The sequence below is a fragment of the Podarcis bocagei genome (assembly GCF_964188305.1).
Source record: "Podarcis bocagei genome assembly, chromosome: 2".
In the NCBI taxonomy this organism is placed as follows: Eukaryota; Metazoa; Chordata; class Lepidosauria; order Squamata; family Lacertidae; genus Podarcis; species Podarcis bocagei.
The window spans coordinates 63,211,808-63,234,335 of NC_138126.1; the positions used below are offsets into that span (position 1 = coordinate 63,211,808).

Below are 22,528 nucleotides of genomic sequence, written 5' to 3' on the forward strand. Positions count from 1 at the left end.
TTGGACGTGTTATTACTGCACTGGATATGCCAAACTCCACAATCGGGAAGTTCAGCAGTATAAAAATTAGAATTTAATAGAAAAAGCAACTTTTTGCACCAATGAATTTTGCTTCTACAATTGTTTGCACCTGCAAAATTTGGCTCAAATGTAACTTAACTCTGATGTTGTACATTCCTCACAGGATCCGTTATCTGCTAAAGGGGATCCAAACATATATTATAATGGAAGTGTTGACTCTTTAAGAGCCCCACCAGAGTACTAGTTTTTTTGCACCGGAGTGTGTAGGATGAAGCACAGTTGCATCTGCACGTATTTCCAGACTCTCTCCCTCCCTTCTCCCTGCAGCTTGTCACCAATTAAGCTCAGCCTCCAATGTCATCCATGTGTCTTGCTTGGAAGATGGCACGGGACAAGCTGAAACATCCATCATGCTGGCTTACAAGAGTGAGCAAAGAAGCAACTGGATTAACATGCCTCTGGAAGCTGTTAGTAGAAGCTCAGGGTTAGATTTCCCCAAGTGCTGCAGTGGCCCATACTGGTGTACGTGCAGGACTGAGTCTGAAGACGGTAACAGAGGATGCTGACGGGATTAGCAAGGACTCATGTCTTTGCACCTGTCGCAGCATCTCCTGTGCCCTTGGGCAAAAGCCTTTGTGCTGCCCTTTGGAGTCTGTGCCCCGAGGCCCATATACATGATCCAGCTGCCCGCACACAATCATGGCGGCAGCAGCAGCATACAGATGCATGCTCCACCTCATTCCAGCACACCCCCTTTGATGGGAACGAAGCGTAGGACGACAGGCAGCTTCTGGCGCTGTGTTTCTCATCCCTTCTCAACCCAGCTGGAGGGGGAAAGATGGGCTACAGCTGGGAGAGAGGAAGCAGCGCAGGGGGAAATGGCCCATTGAAACCCTATCCCCACTGGGACAGCAGGGGTTGCAATTCCTTCACAAGGTCTCTTGTGAAACTTTAAACCAAGTGGATGGGGCAGGGTGGGGGAGACGGACAGCTGCAGCTACCTCCTGGGGCTGAGCCCATGCTTTGTGCATAGCTCAGGGGCGGGAGGAAGAGCGGGCAAGCACCGGGGCATCCCGCATGCAAAGGGGGCTGGAGTCGGAAGCAATAAATGGTCAAATGCTTCCCCTAAATAGGCTTCCTGGCATGCCAGATCCTCTGCAACTACGACGAGGCAGAAAAGGAGGATTCTGAGGGCTCCCTTTGAGATCATTGTGCTTGGACCAATAGCTGGGAGGGGGAGGAATATTCCCACTGGGCTCTGCTGTATCCAGAGATAGATTCCCAGGCTCTGAAAGAGTGGCCAGTTGCTGGATCAATTTCAGGGAGATGCTGGTAGCAGAGTTCACGGTGGCTTAAACGGAACAGTGGCTAATGCAGAACAGATGGGGGAGTGCTTTGTGCGTGAGCAAGCTGAGCAGGAATGGAAGTGATGCCCCTGCTCCCCCCCTTTTTTTTGGCCTGCTCCACGCTGTGGGAGAAGTACACAGGTGCACACTCTGCATGCAAGCAGACAGTACAGGTGCCTGCTTGGGCTCAAATCCACCCAACCTTTGATGACGGACATAGAAGCTGAAGCCCCATAGGCTCAATGTGGCGTAAGTTGTGCTAGCGCTCACTGCTAGGAAGAGCCAGCCACCAGCAAAACAGGCTTGCAAGGACTCAAGGGCTTCATTCACCACCACCCCTAGACAGATGTGCTTATATTCCCTCCTCCTTAGTCTTTGGGGTGTTGCAAGCACTGTACTTCCTTGGTTTACAGCTGGCCCAAGATCTGGCCATGATCTTGAGGCTTTGATGGGGGCACCGAGAGAAGGATCCAACTGGCCAATCAACTTCTCTCCAGCAGTTATCACAGAAAGGATAAGAACCACAGGCTGTCCATCAAATAGAGAGCACTTCCACAACATTCACCTAGACAGAAGCCCAGTTAAGTTGCAGTAGTCCCACTTGGCCTTGACATACGACTGCTGCAGCCAGGCAAGTCAAGACCCAAGTGGTCTGAGCTGCCTTCCCAGCCCTATGGGAGAGATGATGGTACTTCAAGATCCACTTCCCTAGCAGATGGGTCCCAGCAGAGGCTAACACTTCCTTGGAAGCAGGCCATACCTTTCCCTGGAGCAAAGAAACGGCCTAGGCAGAAGGCTCTATTCCAAAAAAATAATTTATGGGTGTGGATAATTCATGTGCATTAGAAATGATATGTACATAAATATTTATCTCTAGGGTTATGTACAGGGGACAGCAGGAGCCAGGAGGGAAGGGTCACACCCCGCTCAAAACGTCTGTCCTTGTGGTCATGTGTCCAGGTGCAGATGGGGTGGGCCTGAGAAAGCTGGCTGGCTCCTGCCAAATAATGAGATTTCATAAAAATATTATTAAATTGGGAATAGTATCAAACAAACAAGCAGGACACCCCATGGCTGGGGGGAATGGTCCCATGGGTTGGGTGAAGGGGGAGCCCAGGCATGTCGAGAGTGCTGCTCTCCCTGGGATTAGGTTCCTCCCTGCTTATCTGGTCCTACTTCTCCTCAGACAGCTGGTAGCATCCAAGGCTCAGCTAGAGCAACGGCTTTGAGGGAACCTGAGATTATAGGGCAAGAAGGCACCAGCACGAGTGCTGGGAGCACCTGCAGAAGTTTACAAGGAAGGCATCCAGTCCTCGCCAGGGAACCTTTAAGTTGCGGGTGTCCAGCAGGCTCCAGGACCTTGAGATGCACTCTCAGCCCCTGCTGATATGGCTCCCAGTATTTTCTTCCACCAGGGACAATGTAAGAACTTCTGCTCCCAAGCTGCGTAATCCTCTAGGAATAGAGAGAGAGGAAATCCTGCCCTGGGGTCCACTGCCTGCTACTCTCCTCATGTCCGCACATTGTGGTAGGGGAAGAGGCAGGGGGTGATGGGCAGAGGGTCATGGGTGAAGACAGAGTCGTCAGAGGAGCAGGTGCTGGTCGTGTCCTCGCAGGATGGAGAATACTGTTCAAAGGGCATTGACAGGTCCAGATACTGGAGGGAAAGAGAGAAAGGACACCCTGTCAGCATTCACAAGGGACAAAGGCTTGGCTCCCTCTACTTCTGCTTCAGGGAACTTAAAAGGGTTTCTGAAACAGCTGCGTTCATGCCTCTTCCTGGTGGTCTGAACCTACCTCTTCAGAGACAGCAACCAAGACCTTATCCAGTCCCTCTACCAGCTGCTTGAAGGTGGGCCGCTGGGAAGGCACAGCGTGCCAGCACTCGCGCATCATCATGTACCTGTTTGGGAAAAGGGGAGGGGACATCTCAGGCTAGAGCATCCCATAATATGGATGCAGGTGCTGTGGTTAAGATAGAGCCCACAAGAGGCACACACACTTACAGTTCATGGGTGCAGTTGGAGGGCTTGTCCATCCGGTGACCTTCTCTCAGGAGCTTGAAGAGTTCTTCCACCGGGATGCCCGGATATGGAGAACCACCCAACGTAAAGATCTCCCACATCAGAATGCCAAAGGACCACCTGAAAGCACAGTTGAGGGTCAGGGCAAATAAAGGGACAAGAAAGCCATAAAGAAATTTGAGGTGGATATGTCCAGATTAGCCCTACACTACCACCAAGGATCAGAAGGTGGACCTTGCCCCCGTGGAATGTGCACTACTTCAGCAAAATCTCACAAAGATGGATTTGTGACCACAGAGGTGGAATGTATTGAAGTTACATATGCTGGAGACCGGTTACAAAGATGGACCACTTTACAGGGAGCAAGCAACTCTATGCTTCTTGTCATCTTTATGCAGGCAGGAAGGGCCATTGCATCCTGGTTTTTCCATGCCACTTATGGTTCATCTAGTAGGACTGACAAATAGGCCCATTTATTCTCCATACAGCCAGGATGGTTGGGAAAGGGCTGTAGCTTGCAGGCAAAACACCCCAAGTTCAATTCTTTGCATCTTTAAATAAAAGTAGGAAAGACCCCAGAGAGCTAGTGTATGTCAGTGTTTCTCAAATGTGGGTCTCCAGATATTGTTAAGAGTACAACCTCCATCATCCCTGACTACTGCTCCTGCTAACTAGGGATGATGGGACTTGTGGTCCAACAACAGTCGGGGACCCAAGTTAGAGCAACACTGGTAGGCAGTACTGAGCAAGACGGATCAATGCTCTGCTTTAGTATAAGGCAACTTCTCCCTTTTAAAAACACAGTAGCTCAGCTGCTCTGCCAGATATAGCTGTGTAGGCTGATGTGATTGCGAGAGCCTTGCAGAGTCAAACTTACACATCACTCTGGTGGGTGTACACCCTGTCAAAAAGAGCCTCTGGTGCCATCCATTTTACAGGTAGACGACCCTGTGGGGAGAAAAAAGAAAAGCTCTCAGTTCATTGACACTTTCCCTGGGCAATGTCTCTTCTTTTGAGTTCTACCCTCTAGCATCCACTGAGCAATAGCCACATATCCACTCCCATAGATGTGCTCATCCTAGTTTCCTACAAGACCCTGGATTCCTTGAAAGTAAAAAGTAATAAAATTATCTCTCTTCACCAACAGGGTAATGCAGGAACGTGTGTATGCACACACAAAGGGCTATGAAGGTTTCTCTACTACTTTATACTACATTATTATTTAAAAGGTTGATATGCCATCTGTCAGGGTAGCTACCCTCCCAAGTTGGCTTCCATGCATTGTTAACCATTTATTGTTAAGAAATACAGAGCACAGTAATTGCTCTCCCCCAGTGCCCACGCTCCTCTTTTTCCCAACTGCATTGCGTATTTCCAAAGCCTGTTGACAATTCTGAGTCTTCCCCTCCCGTGCCTCTCAAATACCATCTCACTCACATTGCTGGTTTTCTTGTAGTAGTCAATGTCATGAACTCCCCGGGCCAAGCCAAAATCTGCAATTTTCATGACGTTTTCTTCGGTGACAAGGACGTTGCGAGCAGCCAGGTCCCGGTGAATGCACTGCAGAGAGAGAGAGAGAGAGAGAGAGATGAATCCTCTCTTGAGGATCCGGAGAGCCCAGACTGCAGCCCAATGGAAGACACATCTGGGCTAGTGGGTTGTTGCTGCATCTACCACGAGAGTCAGGAGTAGCTTCGCTGCCTCTCTGCCTTGCCATTCACTCCTTCATCACATGATGGCTGCCCAGGCCTGGTACATACGGCCCCTCTCCTTTGGTAGACCTAACCCTCATGTAGCTGCCCTCGCGGGCTAGTCAAGAGCCCAGCAAAAGCTTTAGAGTGCCAATGCTTGGCTTAGAGCCTTCACTGTTGGCACTCCAACAGAACCTGCCAACACTTCAGATGACACTTGCCCATTGGGCACCAGTCATTTCTGCTTAAGTAAGGATCCTGCTAGGGTTGGTGAGGGGGCAAAGCCGTTTGGACCAGGCTGCTCTTACCCGCTTGGACTCCAGGTACTCCATGCCACGTGCCACCTGGTAGACACAGGAGACCAAGTCTTTGAAGGACAGCTGCTCCTCAGGCATCTTGGTGATATCAAAGGTGTAGTCTGGCGTGGGAGGGCGACGGGCGCGCAGGTACTCCCGCAAGTTCCCCTTGGCAGCAAACTCCACAATCACATAGAGAGGCCCTGCAGTCAGGAGTTATATGTGAGTCTGTGCTCTCAGGTGCAGCCTTCATAAATCCTACACAATGTCTGCTCCTATCCTGGAACATCAGAGCTCCATTGTTCAGTTGCAGCATCCTCCTAATGGCCCCATGAAGTTTCTGGTCTCTCCTGACCTCCCAAACATCCCTGCCTCTTTCCTCACAGCACCTGGTATCCTCTGCTTCCCAGCCCAAAGAGGCAGTCACTTACCATCCTGCGTACAGACTCCTAACAGGTTGATTATATTCTTGTGTTGGTCCATCAGTTTCATCATTTCCATTTCTGAGATGAGGTCAGCCAAGTCTTTGTCAGTGGCATTATCTGGCAAGGCAACAGAAGGAGGTCAGACTGGGGTGTCCCATGCTCTAAACTAGAATCCAGTTCAGGCTCTCTTAGCCCTGTATATTGTGGTTACCTTTGAGCATCTTGACAGCCACAGTGATGGGTCGCTCTGGCCGTTCTTGATCAATGCCGTAGGCTTCTGCTCTCACCACTTGCCCAAAGCAGCCCTCACCCAGTGGCTTGCCCAGCACAAGCCTGGGGAAAAAGAAGGGTAGAAAGCCTCCTTAAAAGGACAATCTCATGTCGTCATGGGTACAGATGCATTTGGGTGGGTGGGACCTAAACTCATGGCTGTATCCGAAAGCTGGCAGGTCCCCTGCAGTGGGGCAGAATCAGAGGTTAGCACCTGCAGGGCCTCAACCTCAACATAGAAATCTGACCCAATGTTCTCTCCCAGGCCCATGCATGAACTCTCCCAAGTTGGGAGGTGAGGTGATACGTACAAGCATCATTGGTGAGCGTTCATCAATGTCTATACAGTGCATTGACTAACAAATTCCTTTCATTTCCAAGAATTCGCTAAGAAGTTCATTTCCAAGAGACTGTAGCAGCTGGAGTGGGAAACCTTTTCCAGCACAAGGGCCGCATTCCCTTCTAGGCATTCTTCTGAGGGCCATATGCCAGAGACAAAGGTCCATCTTGTCTGTGAGTCCTGGAAGACCTGCTCCCTGCTCTGTCTGCCCTTTCCACCTGACCTGGGAAGGTGGGGCCCTGACTGACTCCAGCTACAAAAGCTGAGGCTGCTGAACAGACTCTTGGCCTGGAGTATTGCTTGGGAGGATGGTTGTTGCCATTAGTTTTTTGTATTTTATTTTAGATTTTGTTGCATTTTATGTGGAAATTGTCCAGTTTGGTTTTGTGTTTTTTATTGTTTAATTTATTGTTTATGACTACTTTTGTTGTGTTGTAGTTATGCATTTTGTTCCGTGTTGTAAGCCGCCTTGAGCATGGTTTGAACTATGGAAAGGAGGCATACAATCAAATTATGTGTGTGTAAAAGTGAGTGAGGCAATTGTCAGAGCTGCCCGAGGTCCCAGCTCACAAAGGACCAACGCCAGTTCAGTTATATACAAAAGTCTTTATTGAAGTTCATTTTCGCTTTCACAGCCGCAGCGTGCAGCTCTACGTCTGAAACTCTAGACCGCTGAAGCTCCGTCTGAATCTCCTCCCCCCAGACACCAGTTTAAGACTCTAGCCTTGCTCCACCTCTTCCTTTGCTCTTTCCTCCTCTGGTTCCACCTGTCAGCTGGGGTCTCGCCCTTTCTAGACTCTTCTGACGCTGAATCCCCTGACTCTTCTCCTTGCCTCTGGCGGGCTTTAGGACCTGGTTCCCAATCCGGGTTTTCTGCTGTCCCACGCGCCTGTACATTTGAACTTGGCGCGCGCGCCCAGCCGGCAACCTTCCTCCTGACCGTTACACTGCTCCTGTCACTGCTTTCCCCTTCGGGGAGGCTAGCTGGACCTGACCTCCCCTCCGTTCCCCCACTCTCCGATAAAGGCGTGGTCAGCCCTGACTCATCTTCTCTCCCTGCTGGAGAAGACGCTGGCCCTGACACATGGGACTCTTCCCCCCCACTACGCTCTGGTGGGGAAGCTGGTCCTGATCTCCAGCTGCTGCTGCTTTGGGAGTCCCCGCTGGCCCCTTGTTTCTGGTGTGTCCCCCCTGGGACCCCCCTTGCCCTGACCACCGACGCCTCCTTCTGGGAATCTTCTGATTCGCTGGAGAAGCTCATGGAATCTCTCGGGTCACAGCCATACTCCCCTACGCTGCCCTCTGATTCTTCCCCTTCGCTCTCCATTTCCTCTCTCCCCTGTGCCTCTGTTCCTGAGCCCGTGACAGCAATGGATGTAAATTTTGCCATTGTATAATAGCTGACGTACACACACACCTGGCCCCTTAGTTTGAGGTTCCCCACCTTTGTTCTACAGACAGCAATTCAAGAGACAAACTGCACGGCTTTTGATACCGGACAATTTTTATAGCTAGCCCCTTAGTCACAGAGCTAAGCAGGGTTACAATGGACTCCTCTCCAGTTTTATTCTTTGAAGAAAGCGGTACTCTCATTCACTCTACTGCCTTCCCTCTTTGTGGTATTTGGCCACTCTACTTGCTGTGCTTGCCCTCACTTGTGAGGGGGAAATAACATGTGAAACTGAAGCACATGCGTACCAGATGGTATGTGATGGCTGTGATGCCATTTTTGGAGCCACTGTGCTGGTGGGAACAAGAGTCCTGTGCAGCCAGGCACACGTGAACTTCCAGCTTACCAGCTGCTTCCTCTGTGTGAACACAGGCAAGCATGGGTCTAAGGACACTGACAATTTGGCAGCTGTACCACATGTGGGAACTAGCCCTTTGTGTTAATAAACACACATCTTGATACAAGTTTGGTGAGAAGGCGAAGTTTTGCCATTCTGACACTGGGCTTGTGTGAGTCATGCGAGAGCCTGGCCAGCATCCTCAGTGGCACATGCAGAAGAAAGCTATGTTGCACCTCACAAGACTTACCTGTCTCGTGGGAATTCCCACTTGGAGTCCAGAGGCAGCTCCACTTCCATGACCCCAGCCAGCATGGGTGTGCAGCTTGAGGAGAGGCGGGTGACACGCATCAGTGATGTAGTGGACTTCCCTGAGGAGCTGGATTCCAAGGAGAACTGTGGAGACAGACCCAACATTCAAGCAGATTGCCCCACAGACACTGCTTTACTCCAGCGCAAGAACGGACTGGACAAGGGCACAAAGGACACAATGAAACAAGGGACAGGGCAGAACACACACACCTAACACCAATAAGAGCCATCTACAATGCGAACAAGGTCCATCTAGCCAACCAGATGCTGCCCTGACAGTGAACAGGGAAGGGTGAATTTAGCTGAACTTGGGAGAGCTGTTTTCAGAGATCTGCATGGTCCGACTGGGATTTTACTACCCTGAATAATTCGTTGTACTCTGAGGATCTGAGTACCTCACTTTGTCCATTGCTGATTCTTGGTCCAAGCCGGCAGACAACATTGTGGGCCCTTGAAAACCACTGCAGTGGTACAATGGATCCTTCTGACCCACTTTAAGGTTAGTTCTGGGTCTCTCAGTACCTACCTGCCGAATGAGCGGGAATTTGGAGAGTTTGTGTACGGCCATGGGCTCCAAGGGCTGCTTGCTCGGCTGGGTTTGCATCCGGCACAAAACAACAATGACAATAGCCATTGCGATGGCCAAAGATCCCGAAGTGTAGATAATTATATCGGTATACTTGATTTCAGGGGCATTTGCCTCTTGCACTTCTTCTTCTTCTGCAATAGCAAATAAATCTGCAGTTAGCATGTTTCAGGGGGGTTAAACCTGCTTTGACCACAGCAGGAAGCCAGCTGGGCTGGAGGGAACATGGCTGTGCTGCACGGTGTGTACATTGGCCTGCAAAAACAGTCTGCAGAGCCTATCAGTACCATAAACAAAATACATCCCACTGATTTCAATGAGAGAGCCTAACATACCGTATGTTTAGATCACTTTGACTGTCATAAATGGGGCGTAAAAAGATAACTCTGGCTAGATCATGCTCCCATCCTTGAGCTATCCTCGAGCCATCACATAGCCATTTTAAGGCAGTTGCCTTTCAGTGAAAACCTAGAGTTTTTGCTAAACAGAAATTTCCTAGCTCCTGGAATTTCATGCAGTATCTCTTCCACATTTAATTACATATACAGTACAATGTGCTGTTTTCAAAATCTATCCATTCAAAGCCTAGGCAGAATTCATTTCATTACCAATTCCCCACCCCACCCCTTAAGATGTACGTAGGCCTTTTTGTATTTAATCAGTGGATTATGTCTAATTTGTGGATATTAAAAAACCACCTAGTCTCCACCCATTTATATTACCTGCATCCTTAATAGCTATGTAGGAGTGTTGCTCTACACAACTATTCAAGCTGCAAGGGCCCTGTCTGATTTTTCACCTGCCTGTCCTAATTCTCCATTCAAATCAAGGGATTTAAAAGTGGCTGGATTCTTCCTTGTACAAAGTGGGTCCAAAATCCAGTCTGTCTTTTCAGGATTTATACACTGAGAAGTGCAGCATCTCTTTCGATGGACTGCAGCTGTCATATTGTGATTGATATATTGACAAAAGACAACAGTAGATTGTTCTGTATAATTCTACAGTGAATAGATCTGTCATGTTGACTGATTGATTGGCAGCTTAATGCAAGTGAGGCAGTGTGTCTTGCAATTTGTTTTCAGCCATTTATCTGTCTGTCTGTCTCTCTCTTTAGCATATTCATCTCATTGGATATTCTACAGGGGTACGACATGCACAGTATAGTCCCCCCCAGCGTCTCTATTAGGAAAGGTAATCTCTGCTTCTAGCTCTGCAAAGGAATACCCTACTACCATTATCCATCTTTTCCCCCATCCACTCATCCACCGTCCTTTCTCACCTGGAAGCACAGTGAGCCAAGCTGACTGGTATGACAGGCCAATGGAATTCCCTGCTAGGCAGGTATATTCCCCAGCATCTTCCATGGAGACATTGCGCAGGTACAGCACTTCCACCTCCGAGCTGTTAATATCTGCCGTCTGCCAAAATAAGTCGCCAGTGGGAGGCAGGGAGAAAAGCATTAGTTCTCGTTGACACAAAAAGGTTATTCAAGCTTCTTATTGGAAGGGGAACATCTTGCTTGCTGCCAATATATCTTTCAAGGGTGCATCTTTATCTTATAAATGCCTGATTGATGGTCATGTACCCCAATCTCTGGTGAGGATGCCCTAAATAAGTGCACCACAGCCATTGCTAAGTTTTATTACTTCCAAGCAACTCTTCTACAGAAAATCATGTATGAAGCCTCTGGGCTTGAGACACAACAACTCTGCTGTGAGAATAAGCAACCCAACTGGGACAGTGCTAGACTGATGATGCAGCTCTTTGTGTTTGCTTGTTTTCTGGACATATACTCTAAGCCACAGCTTTCCAAACTGTGTGTCACGACACTCGACTGCAGTGTGTAGGTGTGATGTGCTAACACTCCCCATGCTCCTTCTGGGGCTGGAAAGGGGTTAGTTTAACTTCTGGTTTGTTAGTAAAACTGAATTACTTTGTCACATAACGATGCATGTCTGAAAAGTGTGTCACTAACATGAAAGGTTTGGAAAGCTATGCTCCAAGCTTACAGAGTTGGTGCTATTGAAAGTAGCATCTCAGCCAGTCTTGGACCTCCTCTCTTTCTTTGCAAATAAACACAGCAATCACTCTTGTTAAAGCCTTCTTTTAAGATAAACTTTTGGTTTGAAACTGTTAGTTTAGACACATATTGTAAAATGTGCAATTCTTAATATGGGTAATGGGCTATATGTGCCCTTGGCTCCACAGATGAGGGGTCAGCAACTAGGAGCCCCTGGTCTAAATCTAGCCACTTCCTATCCAGCCCCTGCTTCCCCCACTCCGTAACCTCTGTTGTTTGTCTAAAAGTGTGGGGAAAAGTGACCTTTCTGGCAGTGGAAATCTCTGCAAAAAAGGGGGGGCTCTGGTTACCTTAAGCACTTGCACATAGGGGACTCCATCTGGGCCGTAACTGCTGCCATTCACTTCAATGTGCTTGAGCCACTGTATGTGGGGCTGGGCGTCGCTGTACACCTTGCAGAAGAACTCAACGTCGCTGCCCACCACTGCGGTGGTGTTGGCCGGCAGCCCAGCTTGCAAGATAGGCCTGTGCGGAGATCTCTCTGCCAGGAAGAGAGCAGGGAAAGTTGTTGTCCAGCACAGCTGAAGACTGCCAGGTCCCCCCCAGAGGAGCTAAGGTCATGCTCTACAGCACATAAATCACTGCACACGGAGCTGATAGTGCTATCGCAGCCGTCCGGGAGTGCAGAGGCGCAGCCAACTGTCAGGGAGTTACTCCATCTATCAAAGCGCAGCACTTTCTTCTCAAAGCTCCCTAGTACAGCAGTATATGCAGTTCTGCCTAAAGGCCTGGTGTCTCTCTCTCTCTCTCCCCCCCCCCCCACTGCCCGCCATCTCCTTCCAGCCCAGCAGATCTGATATTACTTAATGCCATGGGCTGAACTCCCACCCATGACTGGCTCCAGAGCCTCTTTCCGGTGATTACAAGTAAGCCCAGAGAAGACAGATAATGAGGGGCTGAGAGATAAGGGAGCAAAAGGCTTAGAGCTAGTCCTATAGATCTAGGCAGGGCTAATTAATTTCATCTGACTTTATGGCCTGGGAGATCTCCAACTCCCTTTGAAGTCAAAAGCGGGTTCGGGGCATTTTCCTTCTCTTTGGGGGTGCCTGAGGTCAGGATGGCGAGCCTTGTTCCTTCCCACAGGAACCTGGCAGGCTGCCAGGGAACTGGGGTCTGGCATCCCACACAGACTCAAAAGCACTCATCGGCAAAGGAGTAAGGAGCTTTTCAGGCTGAAGGTGGGGGAGTGGGGGGGGGCAGCCCACTTTCCTTGTCTTTTTTCACATGTTGCTGGGGGGGGGGTGTCCACATATCTAGATTTGGAGCAGTATGGCAGGGAGAAGTTCACCTCACCTAGCACATCCAGGAAGTAGCTGTAGCGGATGCTGCCAAACTTGTTCTCCACCAGGCAAGTGTAGTTGCCTCGGTCCGAAGGCACCACACTCTCCATGACCAAGCTCCAGTGTTGATGCCTTAGCTGGGTGGAAAGAGGAAAAGGCAGGAGCCAAGGTTATCGCCTTCTTTTAAAAGAGCTGTCCATCTCTCTCAGGGCCATAGCTGTCAACGTTTCCCTTTTTTAAAGGGAAATTCCCTTATTCCGAATAGGATTCCTCGCAAGAAAAGGGAAAAGTTGACAGCTAAGCTCAGGGCACAGCTGCTCATAGGCCAACAAAAATCCTTTGTTTTAGACACAAATCCTTTGAGCTATATACTAAGGCCAGCAAATATTTCTTCATTTACAAAAATATTTATATACTGGTGTATCACATATCAAAGCTGTTTAGTATCTATATATTAAAAAACATGTAACAATTTTAAAAACAGAGACCATCAGCTAACTGTTGTGAAAAGATGTACAGTCATACCTTGGATTCTGAACGCCTTGGTACTTGGACGTTTTGGCTCCCAAATGAGTGTTCCGGTTTGTGAACATTCTTTGGAACCCAAATGTCCGACAGGGCTTCTGATTGGCTGCAGGAACTTCCTGCAGCCAATCAGAAGCCACGCTTTGGTTTCTGGACATTTTGGAAGTTAAACGGACTTTTGGAACGGATTCCGTTCAACTTCTAAGGTACAACTGTATTCTGAATTGCCTGCATAATCATGGCAGAATAGAAAAGTTTCCCACAGGTGTTTAAAGGCTGAGGCAGAAGCTGCTTGCTGAATCTATTGGCAGAACACTCCACAGGCCTGGGCTGATGACACTAAAGGCTGTATTTCATGTTGGTGTCAAATGAGCCTTGCCAGTACAAGGAACAACTAACAAAACTCCTGTAGGTTATCTCAGTGATTGTGCTGGCATATAAGGGTTTCAGCAGCCCCTAAGGTGCCCTGGACCTACGTTCTTCAGGGCTTTGTAGATTAATACCAATCAACCTTGAACCTGGCTCAGTAGCAAATGGGTAGCCAGTGTAGCTATTTTAACAATGGTGCTTGCATTATGTGTTCATGCTCCATTGTTAAGGAATGGGGAACGTCCATAGGCTGACCTTTTTTAACAATGCACTGAATCAAGCTAGGGAGCAGAAAGAGGAGAAAGGCGGGCAAAAGAGGTGGAAATGTCTAGCAACTGCTCTTTTGATGGAAGCAAACTTTTGCAAATTAATATATTCATCTGGCAAGGCTAGGGCAGCCAGAGCAAAAGGGGATCAGGGGCACAACAAGTGCTGAAGAGGGTCCTGGAGTCTTTGGACAGCAGGCTGAATTCCCCAAACTCACTGCTGAGTGGCTTGTGCAATATTGTGGATTCCTTAAAGTGTGTTCCCCTGTGCCTCTCTCTCTCTCTCTCTCTCTCTCTCTCTCTCTCTCTCTCTCTCTCACACACACACACACACACACACACACACACACACACCCCAAATCCTAACTCATAAAAACCTGGTGGGCAAGGCAGCTGCGGTCCCAGCCAGGTGGAGGAAAAGGGAAATGAGGGCAAGGGGAGAGATGGCAAACCTGTAAGGGGCTGGGCACTTACCCTGATCCCTCCAATCCGGTGCTCCCCTCGGAATTCCCTCCCATTCTTCAGCCAGCGGATTGTCGGGTTGGGGCTCCCAGAGGCTGGGCAGCGGAACTTGACTGTGTTCCCTGCCGGGACTGCATACAGCTTCTTGTCCATTCGGTGAGGGTGCGTCCAGTAAGGTGCTGAAAAAGGCATCACACTATTGGCTCCAGCTTTTAATTCAGGCTCAGGGGAGGCTCACACTTTAGGGACAAAGGTCTGTGCTCTAACTGATGGTGGGAGAGTTCAAGGGAAGAGCAGGTGTCTCATAGGGACCTAGGGGTGTGCCAAAATGCACGACGGCAACCCTTCCACTGGGGAACCTCAACGTCCCATGAGAAATGAGTGTGATTTGGGATATGCTCCAAGCTCAAGCAGAGTTCCCTAGTTTGAAGGCAGCCATTATCAAACCATTTTGGGACACATCGACAGCAGAGGAGGCTTGGGAAGTAAGAAAGGTAGATGTCTGGCCACCGTGAGTCCAAGTACTTACTAAGCACCCCTTCTTCACCCAGTTCCCTCTCCCAGCATGCATCAGCACCCAGGACTGAGTGAAGCACAGCCAAGTAGGCATACTGACCTCGCCGGGTATGTATGGGCTCCTCAAGGGAATCGGCGTGGGCACTCTCCGCACCGCTGTCTTCATCATCATCACCAGATGCCAATGAATCTGAAAACAAAATGGTAATTCTTTGTGGTCTTGCTTCTTAAATAACCACAGGGCACTGAACAAGTGGCAGTTATCAAGGGAGCACCTGGCTACAGTGGACCAGCATTTTCTTAGCAGGAGTGTAGAGTAGCAGGCAAAATGCTAACTGGAGTATGTTCAAAGGTGACTGGGGGGAGAGGAGGAGAAGCACTGTTGGCTGCTACAGTCCTAGCTCATTTGTTTGCTTATTCTTTATTTAGTACATTTAATTACCTGTCCTTCACCAAAGGTCCCTGGGCAGGTGGACAATGCAATACGAAACAGTAAAATGCAATCAATAGCAAACAGTTAAAGCAACCACCAAACAATAAAAGCATATACAGAAAGTAATCACACTGCACATTTCCAAAAGCCTGCACAAAACCCCAGTGTTGATATCAGGAATACATCAGGAGGCAGAGAGTTTTGAAGTTTGGGGGCCACCACAAAAAGGCCTTCTCATGTGACACTGTCCCCTGGACCTCTGAGGGTGTCAGCAGACCACCAGTGGGGCCTCTCCTGCTGATCTTAAATCCCAGGGCAGAGTATAAAGGAGGAGGCAATCTATCGGGGTTTGTTTTTGTTTTGTTCTTTTAAACCAAAGTCATTTGGGGATTTACATGTTGAAGAGAAAACCTTGAACAGGCCCGGAAGTGATTAAGCAGCTCGCGCAACCTTCACAGAAGGGGTGTAATCTGAGATCTACCAGCTGTTCCAGGCAACCGTCTAGTTTCATTGTGAAAACCAAGTCCTTTAGGAGGAGCGCCAAGTTAAATAAATCCTTGTTGCTTTGACCAGGGGACATGCGAGGCGGCAGTGTGGCAAGGTCTGTGTTGACTAGGAGCTGTAGCAGAGCAGATGCTTTGCATGCCAAAGGTCCCTGGTTCTCTGGCATCTCCAAGTTAGGTGAGGAAGGACTCTGGAATCCCACTGCCAGTCACTATGAACCAAGGGTGGCTGACCTGTGAGTTGTGGGTCATGTCAAGCCTCAGAAATGTTTCCAAGTGGTCCCCTAAGACTTTTTGCCCTTTTTATTTTATTTTTTAAAACCCACCTCTGTTTGCTGCTTACTTCTCTTATGCACTAGTCTTTGCTAGCTGTTTGGGTTGTTTCTGGGTGTGCCTAACATTTCCGTCCCCTTCTTACTCTTAAAAAGGGACCTCTTCTCCCCCTGGGGGGGGGGCTGACATGGCAAGAATGTCATAGAGCTGTTTCCTCAGCTCTTAAGACCTTCTTCCACTGACACCGCTTCTCATTTTTCCATTCCACATTGGACTAGGAGGAGAAGTGTTTGCCCTGAGGAGCAGAAACATTACTGAGCAAACATGTGCCATGTGGCCTTCCCTCAAACCAAAAAAAAAAAAAGGGGGGGGTTACCACCGTTCTGAAGAGAGGCTGGAACATCTCTTACCCACAACAGAGATGGTGAAGTTGCGCAGGCTTTCCCCGGTGCTCTGCGCTCGGCAGGAGTACAGGCCTGAATCTTCATAGGTGGCTTCCACAATCTCCAGCATGCTCTGCCGCATGTGGATGCGCCCGCTTGGGAAAAGCTGCTTGGCTTCCTTATACCATATGATCGCAAGGCTGTGGTTGGTGCTGCAGTAGAGCTTCAGCAGACTCCCAGGGTCCAGTAGCAGGTGCTCCTCCTCCGTCTCCACCATGTGGCTGTCAAGCATCTCTGTCCAACGCAAGAAGAGGGTCAGTGCAAATGGCAGTATGAGCTCACTTTAGAAACAGTGTGTGTTTAACACCCGTAACTCAAATGCTCTGGAATATGGGATAAGTAGGGACTCCCCAGGCAGATGCTAGAAGACACCAACATATAACCCCCATTTCCTCGCTGGACCACCAGAAGGCTTGCTTGAAAGTGTTGGAGCATGAGGAGAGTGACCCTCTGGGAGATGGTTGAATGAAGTGGTCTCACAGGCTTCTGGTTGTCCTGTGCACAAGAAAAACCAGCCACCAACTGTGCCACCCCAAGGGCACCCAAAGGGCAAATGCCAGAGCTCAAGGCTGCCTGAATTCTCCATCCTCTAACCTGGAAGCTTCATCGACCTTTCCCACATGGAACAGGATTGGTTTTTTCATTTGGGAGAGGAAAGTACTCTGCATATACAAGGCATCAACCATTTTATGTGCATCCGATTGATGTGTGACTGTGTGCACACTCATTGCGGCAGACCCGGAAGTGGCCTGGAAATGGGGTGCAATGGGACACAACAGGGTGGGGCAGGCTTATGCTCGCTCTGCTGATGTAAGCAGGCACCAGGAATTCAACCCCACCCCCCCCCACCCCCCGTGGAAACAGAGAGTTGCCAGTATGCCCATAACTTTTGCTGTCTCACTTGTTCTCAGAACACAAGTAGGTTGAGCCCCTTACAGGCGGATCTTCAATGTTCCCATAGTGGGCTAGCACTTGGAAGCTGATCCAATTTGGGAGTGTCTGTGCACTGAGCAGACCTGATCAACAGGAGAGAAGCTTGCTCTGGAGCAGAAATGGGAAGGTCTGGAGTAAGGGGGGGAGGGGAAACTGGACTTTGCCTCAACCCCTGGCCTCAACTAGAAATATTAGTGATTTGGGCAGGGGAGCTCTATGCGGAATATTTTCACCTTCAACATGAAAAGTGAAACACTTCTCAAACCTGTGTTTTAAAATCGTTACACAGGCAAAATTATTAGATCCAAGATTCTAAAGGAGTGGTGCCACTTTCAACTGAATTACTAAAGAAGCAACACTGTAAGTTCAAACTCTCAAATGCTTCACAAAACACAACGTGATCAGGTATTTAATGCGGGAGGGCAATCTGGGAACCTACGGAGCCCATTGCTTCTGCAACATGGTGGCGAGGCATTTGCACAACAAAGTATCTGACGTTTCCTGCTTCAGATTTCTGTATCTTCTACATTGGGAAATAAACTGCTGCTTGTATGTGGACATACACACAGAACTAGCAGCAAAACTGTTTTGAGCTTTTTGCTTCAATTCCTGCAATTTTTCTGTTTTCTGAATATGACACTCAAAATAAGGTCAGAATAAGAAACTATGGATCTTTCAGACATTGATTCTGCTTAGAGAGATGAAGTTAAGTTGTCATCAATGATATGTTATGAACTGGGATGGAAACTAATAAATAAGGACAACTTTTTATCTACAGTGACTATGACTCTTTTAACACAGCCCTGTACATATTTATTCAGTCACAAGCAAGTTCAAAGGGACTTACTCCCAAGTAAATATGCAAACAATTGTGTATGATAATGAAATAACATTAACTTCTTCAGTATTCTGGAAATTGCAGAATGTGTCTGTCCAAATATATTGCTAGTCCTCAAACTGCATGTTACGGGTGTTTGTGTTCTCTAGAAATATGAGTTAGTTCTGTTTCTGCATGATAGCGTGCATGATATTCTGCATGATAATATTGTTCAAAAGTCCCGATAATAAAATCTATTTTTCATTTGCTCAAATGTTGATGTCATCCATTAACAACTTTTCCTATTTTCCCAACTGACAAAAAGATATACTGTGCTTGGGTGCAACAACTGCCAATGAGAGCTGTAACCTATAGATAATACTATTATTGCCAAGGCATTTCATATATGTACCAAACAGCAGTATTTTACATAGCAAGGTATATACAATATATTTTACATCCTTACACCACAGTCCTATTCATGTCTACTCAGAAGTAAGTCCCAATGAGTTCAATGGGATTTACTCCCAGGTAAGTGTGTACTGGATTGCACTCTTGACCCTTGATGGTTAGGCTCAATATTAAAGTATCACATACCCTTCAATTTCCCCCCAAATTTCAGTTCCTCCCAAAGAAAGATCCAACTCTCCCTCCCCCAAAATATACACATGGCTTCAAGATTTCTGAAAAACTTGCAATTTTATTCGGGAGCCTTTGAAATAACTCTAGAACACCAAGTTTACCAAAAACCATGTTAAAAGTGGGGCAGGGGCTCAGAGGAAGATTCTCCTGTTTCATCCCTGACAACTACTGACTCTGTGGGGAAATACTCCAATTTTAGGGGGATTTTAGCTTGTGCTAGAAACATTTTGTGACTGGTTGAACATAGGATGCCAGGTATACAAAAGCCAGTGACTGTATGCAGATTCTACAAATGTTGATTTGGGCGGAGGAAGCGATATATTTGGGGCTGGTGCTCAGGAGGAAGCAATATATTTGGGGCTGGTGCTCACAGGGTGTTGGCGGAGAGCGACTGCTTAAGACCGAGACAGAGAAAGAATGAGCGGGATTTCTAAGGACTAGGTAGGAATCGCTAAAAGTATGGACTACAGGTTGAGGGAAAATGCAGTCACAATGCGTGCCGCCCCCCCCCCCACTTGCCACCTTCCTGGGGATCCTCTGAGCCCAGCTCACAAACCCCTTTGTCCAGCGCCCCCTCCTTCGCCTCCTGTTCTGTGGAGCAATGATGTCATCAAAGCCCCTCTCCTGCCAGTCCTGGACAGGAGAAAGGATCCTGGGACACTGATGCATGACTTCTCTGCTTAGCTCTCCCTCTCTCCCCCGGCACCACATCCCACCCCGCCCCTTCTCTCTCTGTGGGGGCCCTCGATTGAGTGGTCACTCTCAGCGCCCAGAGTGACTGTTTTGACAGATTCCAAAATGAACATGTCAGGAAGCCCGTGACCGCTGCCCCTCCCCCCAGAGCCCCTCTCCCCCAATCACCATTGTCCCAGCCATACTGCTCCTTTCCCGTGCTCTCTCTGCCCCGACTTACAATAGGGGCCAGTCCCCCTTTCAGCAGACGGGGCTCTGCCTTTGCAGGATTGGGCGAACGGTCATGTGGGGGGGGGGGGGAGAGCCGGAAGGATGGGAATGAGATAAGCAGCCTCCCCTCCACCCTCTTCGCCAACAGGAGACTCATTTCCCCTCTCCCCTTTTCATTTAGCTCCATTCCTCCTGCTCGCTTCTCCCATGCTCAACACAAAAGGCCTTCCCTCCCCCCCCTCACCATGGCATGAGTGGGAGTGAGAGGTTTCACACTCAGCTGACTCCACAACTTCCCACCTCCCTGTTTGTCTAACCTGGATTTGAACTATAATTGCTTTGGTGACCCATCCTCCTTCTCCAAAGTTAGCCTGGGCTGCGTGGGAGCCCTGCCAGCTCCCCCTTCTCCCCACCCCTCCCCACAATGCCTCGAACCAGCTCAGTCACAAACCAGACCCGTTCTCCCAAGTTTGACTGATGCTAGGTCTTCCCAGCTGACGAATGCTGGCCTCCCTTCATGATGCTCTGGGACAGAACTCTGGGTGGGTGGGGTACCCTGATAGGAAAATGCTGCCAACCAGAAGAGACAGCCGTGAGAATGCTGTTATCATAGAACTGGCTCTTTCTTACTTTACATCCACCATCACTGTCCCTCCAGCAGCATCAGAGGCCTAGGTAACCCTGCAAATCTTGGACAGCAAAGGTTCTTCTTTCCACCCTGAACCTTGTGGCTTCTTCATTTTAAAACAAACGAACAGCCATACCGGGCAGCTTCAGATGGCAGCTGGGTTAGATGCTACTTGGAAACTTCTAAGAAAAAAATGGTGTGTGTAGGGGGACTCCATAGACACATCTATTCGCAATTTAGGGAAACTCTTGCACAACCAGGACTGGAAGGCTTTGAATCAGCAACTAATGCAACCTTGTGAATGTTACTACCTGGAGTGGACATCTCGCTTGCTTGCCTTCATCACTGACCCTGAGAATATGCTCCTGTGCAGAGAGGGGGGGGTATGTTCCCCACAGCTGTTCTTTACTACCGAAGCACTTAATGTAATTGCCAAGGGTAATTTAAGAGTTTTCTACGAATATGGCTTCAGACCGAGAAGACCATTCTGATTGGAAGGGAAGCAAGCCCCCACCTTTAGGAGAGCTTTAAATAGATACAGAGCCCATTTGATTAGGAGTCTTTTAAGAGACCCATAGAGCAAGCAGAGGCTGTTTCCAGAGTGGCATTTCAGAGGGCGAAGAGTGTTCAAACAACAAAGTTTGCATCCTGAACAAATCTGGAAAAGATTTCCAACTGGATACCAGTTGGATACCATCCTTTCTCTACCTTTTGTCAAAATCGCACTTGAGAATAGCTCACTTTAATTCACTGAAGGGTCTGCATCCTTCTAAACAGTTTGGTGGGCCTCTTGCCCCCATGAGAAAAATCAGGAACAAATATGAAGCCTCCCAGTTCCGCAGGTATAACTTGCACAAAGGGTGAAGATACGCTAAAGGTATCTTCTAAAGGTTGTATGTTTAGCCCTGCCTCCTGTGTGACACAGCTCCTCCTATCCCTGGGGATAAACATCAGAAGTGGGGGGAGCCTGCCCTAGGACCATGGGGTTCTAGGTCACATGGGAAGCCTCACACACCAAACAGGCTCCCCACTTCAGAAGCTTATGGCTCAGCATGGCAGGAGAAACCACAAAACATTAGGGATGGGGCTAAACATGCAACCCTGTAGCCACTTTCACAATGCTTCCTTCCTTCACAGAGTAGTATCTGAAGAGCGCTTAAGAGAATCAAATACTGACACCTGGGAAAAACACCCAGCCAAATTGACTTCAAGGAATTTCAAGTGCTAATGCATAGGATAGGCATTTGAAGCCCCTGTTCAAAACAACACCCCCACTTTTCATCACCCACCTTTTTCTCTTGAGTATATATGGTGCCTTCTTAAAACAGAATACAGAGAATAGCCTATATGCCAACTGCTACAATATGCTTAAGCCCACTCCCCAGGTAGCCAGGTAGGTGATGGTAGAGCATTACAATGCTCAGGGTGACTGCAGGAGCAGGGGCACCAAGGCACAAATAACAATATCCCCATCTGTTTGATGGCAGGGCCAACAGCAGGATAAACGCCTTTTCTCAGGCATGAGGGATGGTGCCAAGTCCCTGGCATGGCATTTTACCCTCACTCTGCCAGGGGGTGCTGAAAGTACAAAGCTAGACTGAAGGATCAGCAGTCCTAGCAAATTTGATTACTCGGAAGGGGCCAGTCATAAAAAACACAGACTACATTGGCCAAATAACAAAACCAAACTACACAAATTCCAAATGTTGCCTTTATTACAGGGTTTATCTGACAAGCGGAATGTCTGCATTGTGTGTCTGGCTCCCTTGCAAGGGCTCCACAAGCAGAACAACTGCAGTTATTTTGACAAAACACCAGATCAGTCAACTTGTACAAGCAACATCAACCCTGCTATATATGTCTAACAACGTATTTGCACTATACTCCCATCATACACAAATCCATACACAGCTGTTCGGCTGCGCTTAGTTCCGTCTTGTAGTTACCTACTTAAAACTGATAAACAGAATAAAGGACTAGACAATCAGGAGGGGAAAAATGAAACTAGACCCAAGGGAGAACTTTTGTAAAGCAGGAAAGCACATGACAGAGACACCCAGGGCAGCCAAGGGGAAATTAGGCCCTATCAAGACCTTGCTCTCACAGGCTGGTTACTATGGCAAAATCTTCCCCTTCCCTGGCACAAAGTGTTCCCAGGGAATTCGGGCTAATCTGGAGGAAATTGGTATTTAGATTGTGCCTTAATGTACAAGTAGTCTCTGTTTGAGGCTGGGATCTCTTATATGCTGGAGCACAAAGCAAACACCTATGTGAGCGCTCTTTGTGCCCCCTCCACCAGCACAAGGACAGCCTTTCAAACTGTACTTTCGACTCTGCAGCCATCACCGCTGCCTGCG

The 22,528-nt window shown here is 48.5% G+C and overlaps 1 protein-coding gene across 3 annotated transcripts in view; it reads right to left on the reverse strand.

Annotated features, from left to right (window-relative positions):
• Window positions 1-2,164: 2,164 nt before the first annotated feature.
• The window catches only part of FGFR4 (fibroblast growth factor receptor 4), a 49,360-nt gene continuing 28,996 nt past the window's right edge, over window positions 2,165-22,528 (reverse strand). For all 3 annotated transcript variants that reach the window (XM_081185305.1, XM_081185307.1, XM_081185306.1), the window contains 16 exons: window positions 16,216-16,482; window positions 14,697-14,786; window positions 14,093-14,259; window positions 12,472-12,595; window positions 11,469-11,659; window positions 10,378-10,516; window positions 9,039-9,232; window positions 8,451-8,596; window positions 6,015-6,136; window positions 5,810-5,920; window positions 5,391-5,581; window positions 4,829-4,951; window positions 4,269-4,339; window positions 3,374-3,511; window positions 3,165-3,270; window positions 2,165-3,024 (listed from right to left, as the gene is read on the reverse strand). In XM_081185305.1, the coding sequence (XP_081041431.1) occupies window positions 2,878-3,024; window positions 3,165-3,270; window positions 3,374-3,511; window positions 4,269-4,339; window positions 4,829-4,951; window positions 5,391-5,581; window positions 5,810-5,920; window positions 6,015-6,136; window positions 8,451-8,596; window positions 9,039-9,232; window positions 10,378-10,516; window positions 11,469-11,659; window positions 12,472-12,595; window positions 14,093-14,259; window positions 14,697-14,786; window positions 16,216-16,482 (2,327 nt within the window). In that variant the 3' untranslated portion in view covers window positions 2,165-2,877. The remainder of the gene's footprint in view (window positions 3,025-3,164; window positions 3,271-3,373; window positions 3,512-4,268; window positions 4,340-4,828; window positions 4,952-5,390; window positions 5,582-5,809; window positions 5,921-6,014; window positions 6,137-8,450; window positions 8,597-9,038; window positions 9,233-10,377; window positions 10,517-11,468; window positions 11,660-12,471; window positions 12,596-14,092; window positions 14,260-14,696; window positions 14,787-16,215; window positions 16,483-22,528) is intronic.